The sequence below is a fragment of the Silurus aristotelis genome (assembly GCF_946808225.1).
Source record: "Silurus aristotelis genome assembly, chromosome: 11".
NCBI lineage: Eukaryota > Metazoa > Chordata > Actinopteri > Siluriformes > Siluridae > Silurus > Silurus aristotelis.
The window spans coordinates 1432269-1451595 of NC_139584.1; the positions used below are offsets into that span (position 1 = coordinate 1432269).

General features: G+C 36.6%; 1 protein-coding gene across 1 annotated transcript in view; it reads right to left on the bottom strand.

Moving 5' to 3' along the window:
- Positions 1 to 18003, bottom strand: part of LOC310733679 (scavenger receptor cysteine-rich type 1 protein M130) — a 27798-nt gene extending 9795 nt beyond the window's left edge. The window contains exons 1-12 of the mRNA XM_083555110.1: positions 17945 to 18003; positions 13237 to 13554; positions 12308 to 12412; positions 11589 to 11795; positions 9127 to 9330; positions 8743 to 9048; positions 7485 to 7775; positions 4945 to 5181; positions 4531 to 4824; positions 3494 to 3787; positions 2491 to 2784; positions 1218 to 1481 (exon numbers count right to left, since the gene is read on the bottom strand). Coding sequence (XP_083411236.1) covers positions 1218 to 1481; positions 2491 to 2784; positions 3494 to 3787; positions 4531 to 4824; positions 4945 to 5181; positions 7485 to 7775; positions 8743 to 9048; positions 9127 to 9330; positions 11589 to 11795; positions 12308 to 12412; positions 13237 to 13554; positions 17945 to 17987 — 2857 coding nt within the window. The 5' untranslated portion in view covers positions 17988 to 18003. The remainder of the gene's footprint in view (positions 1 to 1217; positions 1482 to 2490; positions 2785 to 3493; positions 3788 to 4530; positions 4825 to 4944; positions 5182 to 7484; positions 7776 to 8742; positions 9049 to 9126; positions 9331 to 11588; positions 11796 to 12307; positions 12413 to 13236; positions 13555 to 17944) is intronic.
- Between the last annotated feature and the right edge of the window lie 1324 nt (positions 18004 to 19327).

The window sequence follows — 19327 nt, forward strand, 5'->3', positions numbered from 1 at the left end:
ATGGTTTAGGGGTGAGCTGGACCGCAGAGTGAAGGCAAAAGGGCCAACAAGTGCCAAGCATCTCTCGGGGAACTCCTTCAAGACTGTTGGAAGACCATTTCAGGTGACTACCTCTTGAAGCTCATCAAGAGAATGCCAAGAGTGTGCAAAGCAGTAATCAAAGCAAAAGGTGGCTACTTTGAAGAACCTACAATATGACATTTTTCAGTTGTTTCACACTTTTTTGTTATGTATATAATTCCATATATAATTCCACATGTGTTCATTCATAGTTTTGATGCCTTCAGTGTGAATCTACAATTTTCATAGTCATGAAAATAAAGAAAACTCTTTGAATGAGAAGGTGTGTCCAAACTTTTGGTCTGTACTGTTTATATACACACTGTAAATATATGATATTTCTAGAAGCTGGTTTGGTTAAACAGAGTGGAACTGCTCCATTGCGCTCATCAGTCGTGTTACATCTCACTGCATCATTATCAGTGGAGATCATGCAGGAAAACTTAATCAAGAAAATAATTCTAAACAAAACAACAAAATACCATTAGGGACCGCAAATTGATTGTACATCATATATATATATATATATATATATATATATATATATATATACATTCACACTGTATGGACAAAAGTATGTGGACACCCGACCATAAAACTGTGCCTCTTTTTGAACATCACATTTCACATCATATTCACTTTCTCCACTCTTCTGGGAAGATGCTCCACTAGATTTTGTCGTGTGATTGGGGAGATTTATGAAGATTTATTCAGCGTTACATAGATGTTAGTAGGTTAGTGGTAGATGTTTGGCAGGTAGTGATGTTTGGCTGAGGTGAGGAGGCCTGGGTTGCAATAGGGTTGGGAATTGGAGCTCTATAGCAGGAGATCTTCCACCCCAAACCATGAAAAGCAGATCCTCATGGTGCTGGAGCTTTGTGCACAGGGGTATTGTCATGCTGGAATAGGTTTGGGTCTCCTAGTTCAAGTGAAAGGAAAGTTTCATGCATCGTCCAAAGTCGTGCTCTACATTTGCACCTCCAAGATTGTGGTAACAGTTTGGGGAAGAAGCACATATAAGTAGAAAGTTCTGGTGTTCCAATACTTTTGGCCATACAGTGATTTAGTGAGCATACTAACTGAAGATGTTTTGGATCGGAACCGAATGAACTGATGGCTGTAATGCACACAGCACCGTGAGTGTTGTAGGATCTTACCTGTGCACGCCAGTGAAACGACATCTTCACAGTTGTCCTCCCATGAGTTGCACTGCCACAGATTGTTTTCTTTTCCTGTGCAGCTCACAGAGCGAGCGTTACCCTGGGACTTGGTGGACCAGGCTCTGAAGAACATGCTGCAGTTCAACTGTTGACAGAGCTCATGGAACACCTGCTGCGTCTGCTGTGACTTGTAACACATGGGACCGTTCTTAAGCATCACCTCACCGCTGCAGTTGCCTTTGAGTGTTACCTGAGGTTTGTCTGTGGGAAAACACACACACACATGCACACACACACACACACACACACACACACACACACACACACACACACACACACACAGTGAGCACATTATACATGATTTTATAAACATATTAGCCCAATGCTTAAACAAAAAAATAATTAATTAACCAATCAATCAATCAATCAATCAACCAATCAATCATTTAATCAACCAATCAATCAATCAATCAATCAACCAACCAAACAATCAATCAATCAATCAATCAATCAATCAATCAATCAATCGATTTAAAAAAGTCCTTTATCTTGTGGATTTGTATCCAAAAATGCTAAATAAACATCTGCTCATTGAAATGGGAAAATCTGCTCAAGTTGCTTCTCCAGAAACAAAAACATTAAATAAATGCACCCTGCTAGTCCAAAAGTATTGGGACACCCACCCGTTCCACCCGTATCTGTTTCTTCCCCAAACGGGTGCCACAAATTTAAAGGCACACAACTGTATTGAAGATTTTTTTCTTCACTTATTAGAAAATTTGGAAACTCAAACATGTTCCAGCTCCATGAAGATATTTTTACTTTGGATGGAGTGGAAGATCTCCTTCTATAGAGCTCTGACCTCAACCCTATTGAACATGGATGAATGTAAACGTGCGGCCTCCTCACCTCACCCACGTTAGTAGCTGACTTTACTAACGCCCTTGTGGCGGAATGAATCTCTACAAGCACACAAAATCTGGTGGAACATCTTCCCAGAAGAGTTAAAGTTATTTAGACATTAAACAGGGACTAAATATGGAATGGGATGTTTAGAAAAGACGTACAAAATCTTACGCAATCTTAACATTAAATCAGCTAATTATAGATCATTTGATTTGCTGAGTAGGAAATTCAAATTAACATGTTCTGACCAATCAGAATTCAGAATTCAATAGTACCACTTCATCAGATCTCCAGTGTTACTGTATATACAATATAATCATTTTTGGTTCAACTGGTGTACTTTAACACTCTCAGGTTCCCGTACCCATGCAGCTGACGTGCAGATGATGATTCCCTGTAGGTGCCTTTTCCTTCTCACAGTCCCAGATGCTTCTCTGGTTCTCTGTGCAATTGTAGCTCTTCTTCCAGTAAGGAAAAACCCGCTGTTCTTTCTTCGTAGAGTTATAAACTTTTCCACAATTTAAATATTTGCACAACTGATCACTTTCCCGATTGCCCCAACCATCGCTGCTCACTGCGTAGATTTGCTCTTTATTCTGGAGGTAGACTTCACCTGTGCAGGCTTGTTCAGTGCTGGTGAGCAGCAATCTTCTCCAACCTGGAAAACAAAGTAAACGTTAATGACACGTGTCGATCAGAACAATTCATTAGAAACACGATATTGGGAAAAGTCACTTTATGTGTGAACAATTCAAACACTTGATGTTGTGACTGTACTAAAGAACGGAAGTGCTCCAAGGAAGGAACAGTGGTGAACGGGTGACAGGGTCATGGGTGGCCAAAGCTCATTGATGCACATGAGGAGCGAAGGATATGGACACCATAAGATTGGTGTGTGATTCTATTTCGAAAATCCCGTTCCAAATTTAGTTCCATTTGCAGTAATAAACTCCACTCTTCTGGGAAGATGTTCCATGAGATTTTTCTTTTTAGATTTGTGCTCATTCACAATTACAAGAGTGTTAGTCATGTCAGGTACTGATGTAAGTGAGGTTGACGAGGTCTGGGGTGCAGTACATGTATCCATTCATGTTCATTGGAGTTGAGATCAGAGCTCTATAGCAGAAGATCTTCAGCTCCAAAAGCTGGATTTGTGCACAGGGGCATCGTCATGATGGAGCAGGTTTTGGTACAAAGGGAGTGTTAAAAGTGTGGTGAAGATCCACATACATGTGTGTATATATATATATATATAAATTTTTTTATCTATAATTTCTCCTTAACATGAAGGTTTACTTCAGGTCCTGACACGTGTAAAACACGTGCCTTTCTAATATAACCACTGTTGAGTAAAATGTATACAGTACCTGTGCAATTGAGGAAGCCACCTTGGCATTGTTTTACTGCACTTTTGGAGAAGTCACAGTTGGAAATGTTCCCATCCGAACACGTGACTCCTGTCACTCCTTTGCTCTTTAACGTGCTGCTGAGAGCCTCGTCGAAACTGACCGCATTTCCACAGCCCAGCATTGTACACATTGCATTCTGGGTCTTAGTATTGATTCCCTTTGCACACACTGATTGCCAAACTCCGGCGTAAAACAGCTTCAGGTTTCCAGCGCACTTATCTCTCGGGTCTTCCATCACAGCGCTCACGCTTCCTGTGAAGAATTTCATGTAGGTTATAAATAATAAAGAAATGCTGCTTCACATTTATTTACATTCATATTAACATAATAACCAGATTTAATAAACTACACACTGCTGAGAAGTGACATAGTCCCCATTATATTTAGTGCCACCTGATTTCCCCACACACAATTGTGTAGGACCCCTTTAAATGTGCGAGGATGAAATTTTTCCTTCATTGAACTGGGAGACCAAAACCTGTTCCAGCATGACAGGGCCCCTGTGCACAAAGCCAGCTCTATGAAGATCTGCTTTCCATGGGTTGGGATGAACACCTTTAAGATGTTTTTTTCACATTGAGTACACCCCAGTAGGCTTCATCACCTCATCTACATCCGTACCTGACTACAAATCTCCACAAAATCTAGTGGAACATCTTCCCAGAAGAGTAGAGGTTATTAGAACAGCTACATCTCTCCTTTAAATATAATATGGACAAGAAGGAACGGGACTTTTTTTTAGATATTTGACCTTGCTCTGACCTTGACCCTGTTTAGCTCAATTCCAAAATCGAATCAGTTCTTATACTGGGTCCCTACTGGTTAATTATTTAGTTTTTTATTCAGTTTAGTTTATTTAGGTATTGCCTATAAAATTCATACTTATGTTGGAAAACTCAATGATAGTCATTAGTGTGATGTGTCCAGAACCAATGGTAGATAATTATTATAATTATTGCCTGTTTTTTCCCCCGTGAAGAGAATAGAATCTTTACCTGTGCATGCAACGTAGGCTGCATTTTGGCATAAGGTAGTGTCTTCAAGTTGTACGAAGTTGCACTGGTTGAAGTTCTGAGCTGATTTAGAACAGTGTACACTGGCTATGGTCACTCCATCTCCAGTTTTCTTCCTGCTGTACTGCTCGTTGATCACATCTCCACAGCCCAGGTTTTTACAGAGCATTCTCGACTGCTCTTTTGTCCAAGTGTCCTCACAAACCCCACACTTTTCATTGGAGCACACCAGAACCTTCCCGTGACATTTGTTCTCCAAACGTACCTCCCTGGAGCCTGAGATAAAAGATCAAGTGCCCATAAGAGCATGACATTACAAAGATTTGATATGATTTTGTTTTAATCAGACATTGCCAATATAGAAATGTATCTCAAGTTCTTCTTTTCAGTGTGTACCTGAGCATTTCACATGAGCATACTGAGTTTCTGAGCAACTGGAGGTTGAGTTTGGTTTTACAGTGCAATTGAGGGGGTTTGTGATGATGATATCTTTGTTTTGAGGGGACATGCAATGATTCCATGTACACACTTCTTTAGCCTTTTCATCCGTGATTTTCTGCATGTATTCACCTGATTCAGACTTCACTCTGCCTTCACATGAAGAGTTGCCATGCAAAAACCAGAGCTCATACTCTGTCAGGAAAAAAGTCAGAATCAGGTCAAAGCCCTATGGAATCTGTAAACTTAAAGGTTTAGAATTATAAACAATTGTGGACATATTAAAGTGGTAATGAAGAAAAAAAAAACAAGAAGGCGTTAAAGTAAAGAATAGATTGAGACTGATAAAGAAAACTTATGGAAATATAAGGCAAGGCAGGAGACTGGAGAAGGAACTGTGAGAAAGAACGAGAATGATAGGTGGATGGAAGGCATGTTTGAAAGACAGACTGATGTTTAGGAGACTGGTGAAAGAGGCTGGTGTAGAGAAACTACAGATGTCTCTCAGGGCCTGAAGCTGGACAACGATGTAAAGAGGTCTTTGGAAAACAGTGTTTCAAAAGTGGATGTTCATCTCTATATCATTTCATATGACTTGAGTTTTCAATTAATATGCAATAATTCACAATTTTATTGACAATCTTCTGAGAAATGTATGTTACTGTATTCCTTTCATTATTTTATCTTCAGAACTGCTTAATTGGGTCGCAGTATCACTGCACCAAACAATCAACTGGTCTTAGAGAATAAATATTCTGGATTGAAATGCAGTCCTTTACAAGGCACCACACACATTCTGTACACACAAACACAATCTATTTCACCTAGAAACAAATTTATTGTACAACAACCCAATTCCAAAAAAGTTGGAACACTGTGCAAAAAGTTAATAAAAACAGAATGCAACAATTTGCAAATCTCATAAATCCACATTTTAGTCAACAAAAAAACAAATCAAATGTTCAAACTAAGAGTGTAAACAATTTTAAAGAAAAAATATGGTCATTCTGAATTTTATGGCTTTAACACGTCTCAAAGAAATGGTCATGTTTACAACTAAGTAGCATCAAGTCTTCTTTCTGTATGCATTTGGGAACTGAGGAGACCAGTTCCTGAAGTTTTGGGAGAAGAACGTTGTCCCAAATGTGTCTGATACAGAATTCTAGCTGCACAATAGTTCTGGGTTTCCTTTGTTGCACCAAATGTTTTCAAATAGTGAAAGGTCTAGACTGCAGGCAGGTCAGTGCAGCACCCACACTCTCCTACTGTGAAGTCATGATGTTGTAATATATGCAGTATGCAGTTAGCATTGTCTTGCTCAAATATGGAGCCTTCCCTGGAAAATAAGTTTTTTCTGGATGGAACATTTGTTGCTCTAAAACCTGGATATATCGTTCAGCGTTGATGGAGCCTTTCCAAATGTGCAAGCAGCCCATTCCACAGGCACTAAAGCACCACCACCACCATACCATCAGAGATGCCCTTTTTTTTTAACTGAACGCTAATTACAAGCCAGATAGTCCCTATCCTCTTTAGTCTGAAAGATGTGGTGTCCATGGTTTCCAAAAAGAAATAAAAACTTCAACATATTTTTTAAACATTATGCCTTAGGACATTTTTTTCATTTCATTTTCTCCCGCTTATCCGTAATTCGGGTCGCGGGGGCAGCAGTCTAAGCAGGCCCTGCCTTCGACTGCTGCCCAATCCTCACAGCACCGTCCCTTACGGTCCCTCCTGCAGGTGGTGAGCCCACGGGAAGGGCCTTAGGACATGACTGTTTTAAATGCAGTGGCCCCTGAGGGCCCAAAAATCATGGCCATCCAATATTTATTTTCACCCTTGTCGCTTGTGCACAGCTTTTTTCCAGATTCTTTAAAACTTTTGATGATATGTTCTGTAAATTATGAGATACTTAACTGTTTTGCAATTTGATGTTGAGGAAAATTATTCTGAAATTGTTCCACAGTTTGTAGACTCAGACTTTCACATATTGGTGAGGCTCTGCCCGTCTTTACTTATGAGAGACTCTTCCTCTCTAAGATACACTATTTATACTTAAACATTTTACTGAACTGCTGTTAATTAACCTCATTAGTTGTGAAATGTTTCTCCAACTGTTTAATTTTAATACCACACACTTTTTCCAGACTTTTGGTGCTTCGTCCTAATTTTTTTAAACGTGTTGCAGCATCAAATTTAAAATGACCTTCATTTTTTCTTAAAATGGTACATTTTCTCAGTTTCAACATTGCGAATAAACATTGTGAATAAACATTGTGAATAAAATATGGCTTTATGAGATTTGCAAAATTATTGCATTTTGTTTTTTTTTATTTACCTTTCACACTTATTGGAATTGAGGTTGTACTATATCCACTTTTAGGATGTATAAAAGAGTGCATACATTCACACAACTGAATTAGAACCACCCCCTGTGTTTGTGTGGACTACAATTCATATAAAAATATCAACACAATCCAATATAATAAATGTCATACTTTTGCAGATGATGATGACATCCCCCTTAAAGCCCTGGTTTTGCATCCTACACTGTGATATGTCAGAGCCATTGCAAGTCAGCTTCTGATCCAGTGCAGGAAACTTGCTCTTGACAAAGTTATGTTTTTCATTAACCACTGAGTCTCCGCAATCGAGATATTGACACACCATGTCCGAATTTTGCTTCGTCCAGCCTTCAGAGTTCATTTTCCACCAGGAATCCTGGGGCTTTATCTCCAGTTGGCCTGCGCACTTGTCCAGACCGTAGCTCAGATGCATTTCCAGAGAGCCTGACAATCAAGAGGAGAAGGATTAAGAGGCACTAGAAAAAAACAGGAAAACACTGAATAAATGAAATGGAGGAGACAAACAATAAATTCGGAAGAAACCTCAAATTGAAGGAAAGATAAGACAAGGAAATTGATGGAAAGGCTGAAAAAGAGACTGCAGGGGAAGCAGAACAAGGAATTTGGGAGAAATTAAAAAAGGGAGACTGGGACTGAAAGTTACATTAGAAAAAAAGGCTGAAGAAGAGATTAAAAGACAGACTGGAGAGGAGAGACAAGAGAGAGACAAAAGGAGGCATAAGAATGAGGGAGCCAACGGACAGACTGAGGTGTTGAGACTAGCGGAGAAACTGCTGGAGAGACTGAACGATGCTGTTCGGTTTTCAGGGTATGGAGCTGAAATACGGAGTTTAAGAGAAGTTTGGAAATTATTTGGTTGCAGTTTCTCACAGTAAAAGATCAAAGTAAAGATTAGCATAAAAATGAAAAACAAGAAAATATAAATATATGTATATTAAGTGAAATGAAATGTGTAGCGACAGTGAAAGAACAGAAAAGTCAGACTACAATAATGATTATAAAAGTATTACACATGCAACAAATTTTGATTATTTCACTGAGATTATTGCACATAATTGCCTGAGGTATTAACAATATGTAAGTGTGGCATGAAAATATTTAAATATATCTATTTATATACTATGTACAAGTTAGAAAAGTGTGACCAGTGATATTAAGCAGGATCATTTACATGTATATTACTACAATGATGTCTTTAAAGGGACATTTTACTTTTTTTAATGACAAAAATCTAATTAAGGCTTGTGTCAGTGCATGGATTCATACTGGCAGCTCTGCCACACCCCAATGAAGACATTATTGTAGAAATATCCTTGTAATTGTTCATGAAACAGGAACCTTGTTTAACTTTCATAAAGAACTATAACTTAGTTTATTATAGTACAGTTACCTGAGCATGTCACATTGATGGTTTTGCAAGGTCCATTTGCATCAGACTTGTATATGCACTCCCACAGAGATTTCTCCTGTCCGTCGCATTCAACAAGGCTAATCATGCTTTCCTTCAATTGAGTGTTTAGCGATACAGAGAGCAGGCTTCCACATTTCAGCTCTCTGCACACCACCTCACCAGCTTTCTCAAAGGAAACGTTGTCCCCGACACACACCGCCTGGTGAGCGCCATTCACATTTACGTAGACCTCCCCATAACACATCAGCGTACTTTTCTCGTTTATTAGCTCTACCTTGACCCGATCTGAAAGACATGGCCAACTGAAGCTTAAAACCAAACTTATAATAAAATTTTTATTAAATGACACAAAAATCTGCTCACCTGTGCAATTAAGCGTTGTGTTTACGCATGGATTCACAGCGGCAGTTTTTCCACACTTCATCTTAGCACACATTTTATCCAGCTCACTCTTATTAAACCCTTGACACAATTCTCCCTTCCAATTTTCTGCAGTGCCGTACTTCTTCTTCTCCAAAGTTCCTTTACAAACATCAGCACCACCATGCAGACGGACATGCTCATAACCTGTTCAATAAAAGCAACCGGACACGACTTTCCATTAGGTACCACAGTTCACACTGTATGGGATTTATGATGTTACATTTATACAGTAAATTATAGAGGTTTTAAGAGTCCATGCATTATAGTATCATGTCTTGTTTTCCCGTGATTTTGGCATAACGTGGATTGTTTTCTCGTGATTGTGACTTCATTTTCTCATGACTTCGACATCGGAAGAATTTTTTTTCACAAGAAAATGAAGTCGATTTATTAAGAAAATAAATTTTTTTTTATTAAATTGCATGGCCTCCTAGGACTTCCGTAGGGAAAATCATCTGAGAATTAAAACCAATTCCCTCAGAATGCACTGATTTTAACACAAATTGAAGTTTTTTTTTCATTTTTATACTTATTAAAACAAACTTATTTTACTGAAACAATGCAGAAAGATTTTATTTAACGTTACACACAGTATTTTATCGCTGACCAAAGAACGAAACGCTAAAAAGCAACGTTGACTTTGTTCATCGAAATAATAAATGATCAAAACACAAAATTTCAGACGTCTTTGGATGATGAAACATGAAAATTTTCCTTTACTTGAACTAGGAGACCCAAACCTGTTCCAGCATGATACAAAGAACAAAGTTCCAGCTCCATGAAGATCTGCTTTACATGGGTTGGAGTGGAAGCATGAATGTGAAAGCTGACTGCACCCCAGGCCTCCTCACCTTCTCACCTACATCGAATATCCACAAAATAACCTGGAACATCTTCCCAGAAGAGTAGAGCTTATTATTACAGTAAATAGGGACTAAATGCAGATGTTCAAAAAGAAGTACCGTATTTTTGGACTATAAGCCGCTACTTTTTCCCCACGTTTTGAACCCCGCGGCTTAAACAACGAAACGGCTAATTTATGGATTTTTCCTGGGTTTTTCCCGGTTTCACAAACTTCAAGCCAAAAAACTGAACCCCATAACATTAGACCAATGAGATTGCAGAACGGAAACGAAAAAACGCACTTCACCTGTGTTCTGAGCTGCACGGCATCGGGAGAAAAACTTACATCGGGTGATTTTTAAACGCACGACAATGCCAAAAGATAAACTCCCGAGAGAAAGGAGGAAGACAGTGAACAATGACTTTCTTGGTTGGCTATTGTTCAGATACAAGCCGTTGTAACGCGTTGAGTCTGGGTGAAGGGAGAGCTCGCTAACTCCAGTTACAACAGAAATCATATAAGCACAGACAGGTTTCCAAAACTCGTGCTTTTTTATTTTTCTTGGCAAAAGTTAGTCAAAGAAACTTAGAACTGAGCAGTGGCAGGCTATTCCCAAAATACCGCTATGCTCTCAAAGGAAGCGCAACTTATTTCACCCATTACACCGTGTGTAACGTGTCTTTCGTTAAAGCCTGTGTAAAGTACATTAGTGTAGACACCTGCGGCTTATAGACAGGCGCAGCTTATTTATGTTAAAAATAAAAATATTTGTAAAATTTAGTGGGTGCGGCTTATATATGGGTGCGCTTAATAGTCTGGAAATTACGGTTGATACCAATCTTATGATCAGGTGTCCACAAACTTTTGTCCTTATAGTGTATTTCAGTTTATGTATTATTTGGAAAATTGTAAAAAATTTAAACATTTACTACGAAATAGGTGAAAACTGTAAAAACTGATGTGTGTGGTAGATTGTACACTATATTGCCAAAAGTTTGCGGACACCTGGTCATAAGTATATGTACCTTTTGAGCATCGCAGTCCACATTTAGTCCTAATTTGCATTTAGAATTCCCTCCACTCTTCTGGGAAGATGTTCCACTACATTTTAAGCATTTGTTTGAGGACATCAGCCACAAGTGTGTTAGTAAAGTCAGGTAGTGATGTTGGTGAGAAGGTGAGGAGGCCTGGGGTGCAGTCATCATTCACATTCATCCCAAAGGTCTTCAGTAGGGTTGAGACCACTTACGATCTTCCTCAGCAGATGTTTATGGAGCTGGTTTTGTGCACAGGGGTATTGACATGCTGGAACAGGTTTGGATTTCCAAGTTTAAGTGAACGCAACATTTTATTATACTACATCTAAAGACGTCCTGTACAATTGTGTGCCTCCGGATTTGTGGGAACAGTTTGGAGAAGAACCACATATGGCAGAAAAGGTCATGTGTCCTGATACTTTTGTCAATGTAGTGTATAATAGCATTGATAATTATTGAAAAAAACCTACAAGGCTTCAACAAACAAACACAGAGATCCTGGACAGAATTTGGAGGGTTACCAGAGCAGATGATGCCTATTTTATTTTGGCAGATGTTTGATGTAGGTGCTGTCCATTTCACACACTGCCATAAGAAGTCTTCGTTGCCTTGACAATTTAGGGCCACATTTTTGGAATTTGCTTTCAAATTCGACATCTTCAACTTGAAGTACTTCAAATATTTTCCACAGTTAAGTTCTTTGCACACCTTATCAGCTTTGCCTTCATCTGCATAAGAAAACAGTTTTACATGTTAGGACATTGAGAGTGCTTTGCAGAAGCAATGTTGAAGGTAGCTAATATAGTATAAAAAAAATGATGCACAGATTGAACATTGTGTTACATGAGTTAAGGGAATGTAAGGTGTTGGAGGACTAGATTTGCTTTGCGGCTGGTGCCGCTGCTGAATAAGTCGTTCAACAAAAATGTGGATGATGAGAACCATCCTGCTGCTGTTATGAGGTGGAGTAAGAGAAAGGAGAAGCACGCCCAAAAGACTGTGGCATCAGAATCAAGAGATCCAACTGATGTATATCTAGAGTTTCATGGCTGAACTATTCAATTCAATTTAGCCTCATCCTGGTGACCTAAACATTGCACCAAAACATGCGATTTCTTCCTACATTTCTTCAAGACCGTGGAAAAACACACAACAGATTGCCCAGTACAAGACTACATAAATAATATGACCAAGCTGAGAAGATGTTTACCATTTAGTAGCTATGTTATGTGAAACTCACCCCAGTGTTCCTCACACACAAATACGTCACTCGGTGTCGTGAACTTAACCTCTCCAGCACACTCGCCTGTTACTCCATGTAGATTCAGACTCAGAGAAATGATTCCTGTGTTCATAAAACAAACTTTTACACCAATTTACCAAAATATACCAAAGAGAAACATACACATCAACTTTTCACACCTGTATGTGGTTCTTTTTTCCCCAAATCGGTACCACAAAGATGGAGGCACCAAACTGTAGGACACATCTTTAAATGCATTAGCAAGAAATTTCTCCTTCACCCAAATGTTTTTAGCAGGAAACCCAGTAAGCTCTATAGAAGGTCCACTCCAACCCATGGAAAGCAGATCTTCATGGAGCTGGCTTTGTTCACAGGAGCATTTTCATGCTGGAACAGATTTGGGTCTCCAAGTTTAAGTGAAGGAAAAATTCTATACAATTGTGTGCCTCCAACTTTGTGCTAAGAGTTTGAGGAAAAAAAACACATATGGCTGGAAATGTCAGGTGTTTTACGACACCAAGATCTCGATTCTGATTTATATGTAGATGATTAATGATTAATAGTATAAAACAGCAGAATTGAGGAAAAAAAATGAACTTATGAACTAATGTATGCCATCAGTGATTATTGTTTTTTTTTTATGTGGAGATGTTTATTGAACATGTTGGACGGCAGTCTGCAGTGTTAGATTTTTTTTTTTTTTTTAAGCATCTCCTGGACTATGATGTTGTTCTTTGCACTCTTTCTATATTGGTTTTATTTTGTCTCAAGTAAAAAAGAAGGAAAATATGATCTTGATATTGAGTAATTTGTTCTGTGGTTCTCATATCGAGCAGGAGAACTGGTTTCTCCAATCTTAAGTGTAGAACGAGGGATTGGAGGTAACTTCAGATACGTAACGAAATGAAAATAAAATATTTACTCACCTGAACAAACCACTGAGACATAATTTTGACAGTGAGTGATATTCCAGCCGTTTGAAGGGCAGTCCCAGAGGTTTTGTTCTTTCCCCGTACACTTGATCTCATCCAACCAAAAGTTCGAAATCAGAGAACTGTTGAATTTGTGGTATAGAACCCTAGATTCCACATGTTTACCACAGCCTAAAGACCTGCACACGACCTCACCGTTTGCAGACTTCCACCCATGATGACCCACCAAACCCCACTGGTTTTGGTAGTACAGCTCCACATGGCCCTCACACGGGTGACTCGAACCCCGCAAAGCTATTCGATAGTCTTGTGCTGTATAAGGAAAAGTAGCCAGAAATAATAATGCACTGAACTGGTTATTATTAATAATAATAATAATAATAATAATAATAATAATAATAATAATAATAATAATAATAATAATAGAACAGAAAATCAGTATTAAATAATAAATCATATATAAAAGTAAGTACATAGAAATGATTGTATGTGATGCTGAACTGTGGTCATTACCAGACTTTCTTCACTTAATGTATAATAATGTGTATTAAACTATCATGCTTGGAAAGATAGTAGCTCAATAGTCTGATCAGAAGGTCGAGGGTTCAAGCCCCAGTATCGCCAAGATGCCACTCTTGGGGTGCATAAACCCTCTATTCTCCAGGGGCTCTGACCTCAGCTTCCAAACATTGCTGAGACATGTGAAGAAAGAATTCTACAAGTGTTGTAAAGTGCATGTGGCAAGCATAAAGCTTCGTTTCAATAATTATTCAATAAATAATTTAATTGATATTTGATGTTCCGAGGAGTTTCATATGTTTGTGAAATGGAGCACATTTGGTAAGTGGAAAATATCCGGTTAGGTGCAAAATGCAGCGTGCTGGGTAACCACACACACCCTGCTGAACCTCTGCTCTTATCTGAGAGAAGGTGCAGGTGCAGGCGCAAAGTTGCGTGTCTGCAGATTTTCTGATAAATACATGTCAAGTTTTCACATAAGCAGGTTCACTTATACCACAGAGCTGCCCAAATAAGTATCACACTACACACACACACACACACACACACACACACACACACACACACACACACACACACACAAACACTACACACACACACACACACACACACACACTACACACACACACACACACACACACACACACACACACCACACACACACACACACACACACACACACACACACACACAGCATTAATATAAGCTGCTAATATTTTATTGACGTTTTCATATATAACATAATAAAATGATGATAAAGTGATATTTTACACATTTTATACAAATTAATAAAACAATATTAAATGTTAATTGGTTAATAAATATTGTATATTTTTTTTATATATTATTTATATATTTTAAAAAATGCAAATAGAAGAATAGATAAAAATTGAAAATAGAAATAAATAGGAATAGAAATCAAACTGAATGACTGGATGGTCATTTCAACTCTGGCAATAAATAAATGAATTAATAAATAATAATAATAATAATAATAATAATAATAATAATAATAATAATATAAAAAGTCTAGAAGCGATACTTTCTATCCTTTTCATCAGCTGCTATTAGATGCTGCTTGATGAATTTTATATGATTATGACAGTCTAAAAATTTAAAGCGACCCAAATCAATGATTTAATGTGCTTATTAGAACGCGCTCTGTAGCAGCACTCGACGATATTAAAACTCGATTTGGATGGCAGTATGTTAGAGATGGATGAAGTTCTGAAGCCATTTCACGGCTATAGGATGCAGGACTGTAAATGAAGTGTGTATATGATGTAATTATAGCCGGTAGTGTAGTGATGTGAGAATCCAGTATATACAGTGTGCATGTGCATGTAGTATCTGCTTTATATTATATAGTTATTAAATGCCCTCCAGTATATATTTCATAATGGCAATGTGTGTGTGTGTGTGTGTGTGTGTGTGTGTGTGTGTGTGTGTGTGTGTGTATGTGTGTGTGTGTGTGTATATGTGTGTGTGTGTGTGTGTGTGTGTGTGTGTGTGTGTGTGTGTGTGTGTGTTTGTGAGTGAATGTGTATTATATTAAATAATGCCAGTATACACAGTTTACTGTATATAAAATAAAGCCAGTATTATAATGAATTATATTTGCCAGTATCAAGTATAATGGCAATATGTATATATTATGATGGCAATATATACAGTGTATCCTTTAGCATGTTCATATCTCTCTCTCTCTCTCTCTCTCTCTCTCTCTCTCTCTCTCTCTCTCTCTCTCTCTCTCTCTCTGTCTCATTAAATATATATATATATATATATATATATATATATATATATATATATATATATATATATATATATATATATATATATATATATATATATATATATCTTCTCCTTATAACAGATCATTTCACCTTTATTAATCGTTTCAAAAAGAACTAAAACAAATTTCTTAATTAGACTCACTGTCCTTTATCTCTAGATTTAAAATTTTCTGTTGTTTTTCATGTAATTGTGTAAAACACTGAAGGGTTTACTGTTAATTATATTTATTTAGAAATATATATATGTATAGAAGAGGTTGGTGTGAAACGCTGATTGAAATAAAAGCAATAAAAAAAGTCCATATTACAGCATTATTATTTTAAGTATATATTATAATATTATATATCTATTAATCTTTATCCATTTTAATTCCTTAATAATTATTCATCAATTACTATATATATATATATTTTTTTTTTTGACATTTAGTAATGTGATGAATTAGAAAAATCTATTTAATTTATATAAAGTGGTCATTTAATTATTATTATTAATTTAATTAATAATAATAATAATAATAATAATAATAATAATAATAATAATAATAATAATAATAATGTTGTTGTTATAATTATTAAAATGAATTGAAAAATATGCATGTTTATAGCAATTATATATGAATTTATGTACTTCCTTAGTGACCTATTTTTTTTTTTTTTTTTTATGCGTGAAGAAATGAATCTTTCCAATAATTATCTGGTGAAAAATCTTCAAATAAACACAGGAGTATCCTTTAAAAAATAAATGGCATTGTAGATTACCCACAAAATTACAACTTTAACTAGCAAACGTTTCACAGATTAAAAATAAAGGAGTATTAATAAATATATTAGTATCTAGATAGTGTCTATCTTAAATACCTACTCATTTAAATAACTCAATTAATACACATAATTTGTCTAACTAATTTCTATACTTTAATTTCCATTCTTTATCTTTAATGAGAAATTTTAAATGAATTCAATCAATTTTTTTGTCATTTTTAATGCATTAAAGTTTTAATTCTGCCTTTTAAATTCCCCAATATAAAAAAAAAAATATATTCCCAGAATTAAAACTTTAATGCATCAAGAAATCACCTTCGCAATCATTTCAAGTTTCAATTTGGCCCAAATGTATGATTTAAAAAAATCATTAAAATTATAATTATTTTTAAAGCCGTGTAACTGACTGTGTACTTTAAGTATTTTGTTTGTTTGTTTATGTGCTTTTCTTTGAGATTATATGGTCAGAAATGTATTTGTTTTAAAAAAAATAATTATAATTTATTGTCAGGTGAAATTGTGTTACAGCACATAAAAAACTGATGTATAGACAATCACACAAACCCTACAGTGCAGTTGTACTAAATATCAGCATCGATGTTCAGCACCACAGTGTTACAGCGCGAATGATAAAGTATCAGCCGACTGATCGGCATTTCACACAAAAACTTCACTTTTTCATCATTAAAAATATTTCCCAAACAGAATCCACAGCTGGATGGCTGCAAGTTGACATGCTAACATACAGCTGGATCTGACATCCTGTAATAAGCGTAGTACTTACTAGTTAACCAATGAATTTATTAAGCAATTTATTGATTGAGCAATTGATTTTGACATTAACATGGGCAGAGGTTAATGTTAGAAATGTGGTGTGATTCTTCTTTACATTGTTAACTATGGAGATCCATAATTCATCATGTATATTACAATTAGTTCCTTATTTTATAAATATATATAATAAAATGTATAATATAATATTATTTAATGTATTTATTTCATATTATTTTATTCGTACAGCACTTCTAATAATAGAGACAAAGCAGCTTTAAAGAAAAAAAATCAATTTAGGATTAACATATTTTTTAAAATACACTTTTTGTAATGTTAATATATTTTAATAATTATATTATAATATAATTGTAAAATGTATGAATTATTATAAAAAAGATTATTTAATTTTTCTTTTATTTTGTAAATTAATAAATGTAAAAAATAACAGAAATTACAATGTTTAAAGAAAGATTTTGTTTTAAAGTTTTTATTTTATTAGTCTAATTTAATGGGGGTTTTTTTTATGTAATTTTTTCGGGTGGGGATTTGCTTTCAGATCAGTCTGCGCATTATGGAGGAAGGTCGCAATTTGAATAAAATGTGTCCTAAATCCAATCTCAGTACAATCACAGCGTCATTAAAACATTTTCTCCACCTGGAAAAACTACTCAAATCCTATTTTCTGATAATAATATACCATGAACAGTTGAATTCATGAACCGTTATTTATTCCTGGTGATTTGTTATGTAGTTATGAATATGGCAAGTCAAACTGATGAAATAATGAACATTGGAATATTCAGACAAAATAAAACGTTCATTTGAGTAAAAACAGAAATATGACTTGCCTTGTATTGCTGTAAGCTGAATGTATATGAGCAGGAGCAACATGGTCACTGATGAGAAATGGAAGAGCGAGAAGAAAGGAGGAGTGAGTGAGAATTCTCCTGCTTTTAAACTCCGTGTGATGTCATACGGACATTACAACCTGCTCATACCAGACTCAGAGGTTATGTGATAGATGTATATCAGTAAGAATGATGGATCACACACATGGATCTAAAATCATTTTTCTCCATCATCAGAGAAGTACACTGTATGGGCAAAAGTATTGGGACACCTGACTCCATTCATATGTGGTTCTTCCCCAAAATGTTTCCACAAAGTTGCACACAAATGTACAGGACGTTATGTTCAAGTGTCCGCAAACTTTTGAACAGTATCTGTGCACAGTTTTACGAGGAGAAATAAAAAATATCAAATAATTTGCATTGGTGATTTTTCAGGTAACCAAACTGAAGGCAGTTTCATAAAAGATCAAGCAGAAGAGTCACTACTGTGGTTTGAAGATCACATCTCGGTGTGTGTGTGTGTGTGTGTGTGTGTGTGTGTGTGTGTGTGTGTGTGTGTGTGTGTGTGTGTGTGTGTGTGTGTGTGTGTGTGTGTGTGTGAGATGAGAAGTTCCAGTGCTGAGGAAGTATATTAGCAGTGTGCTGTGGCTTTTGTGGTTATGCAGCCAGCTCAGAGATGATAGAAGTGTGTGTGTGTGTGTGTGTGTGTGTGTGTGTGTGTGTGTGTGTGTGTGTGTGTGTGTGTGTGTGTGTGTGTGTGTGCGTGTGTGTGTGAGGAATAGAGTAATATGTAGACATAATCTACACAAAAAAAGGTATGTTGGAAAGTAATGGTTAATGGTTCCAGAAGAACTCTAGAAGAACTCTGTCTATGTGGAGACCCATGTAAAAGCGTGAAAGTAGATATGAAGACTCAGGAACACTGCCTGTGAGGTGAAAATATATTCCAGATGGGACACCAGCCCAATGTTAGTCACCATACACACACACACACACACACACACACACATTCACACACTTTCACAATCGTCCTCCAAGTGTCATTTTTGGGAAGGTTGGAGAAAAACTGAGAACCCTTACAGACATGGGGAGAAGGTGTACAGTAACTGGAATCTCAATGGTAAAGATGAATCAAAAGGTTGTGACTTCAAATCCCATACATTGGCTAACTTCCACTCTTGGGCCCTTGAGCAAGGCCCTCAAGCCTCAACTGCTCAAATGTATAAATGAGATTATTGTAAATCATTCTGGACTCAATTCTTGAGAAATAAATTCAGTTTTTTTAGGCCGAGGTGAGGAGGCCACTTTTCACTCGTGTTATCTAATGCTTCTTTGCTCTGTGGGTTTAACATGAGTTTCATCAACACCTCTCTGATTACA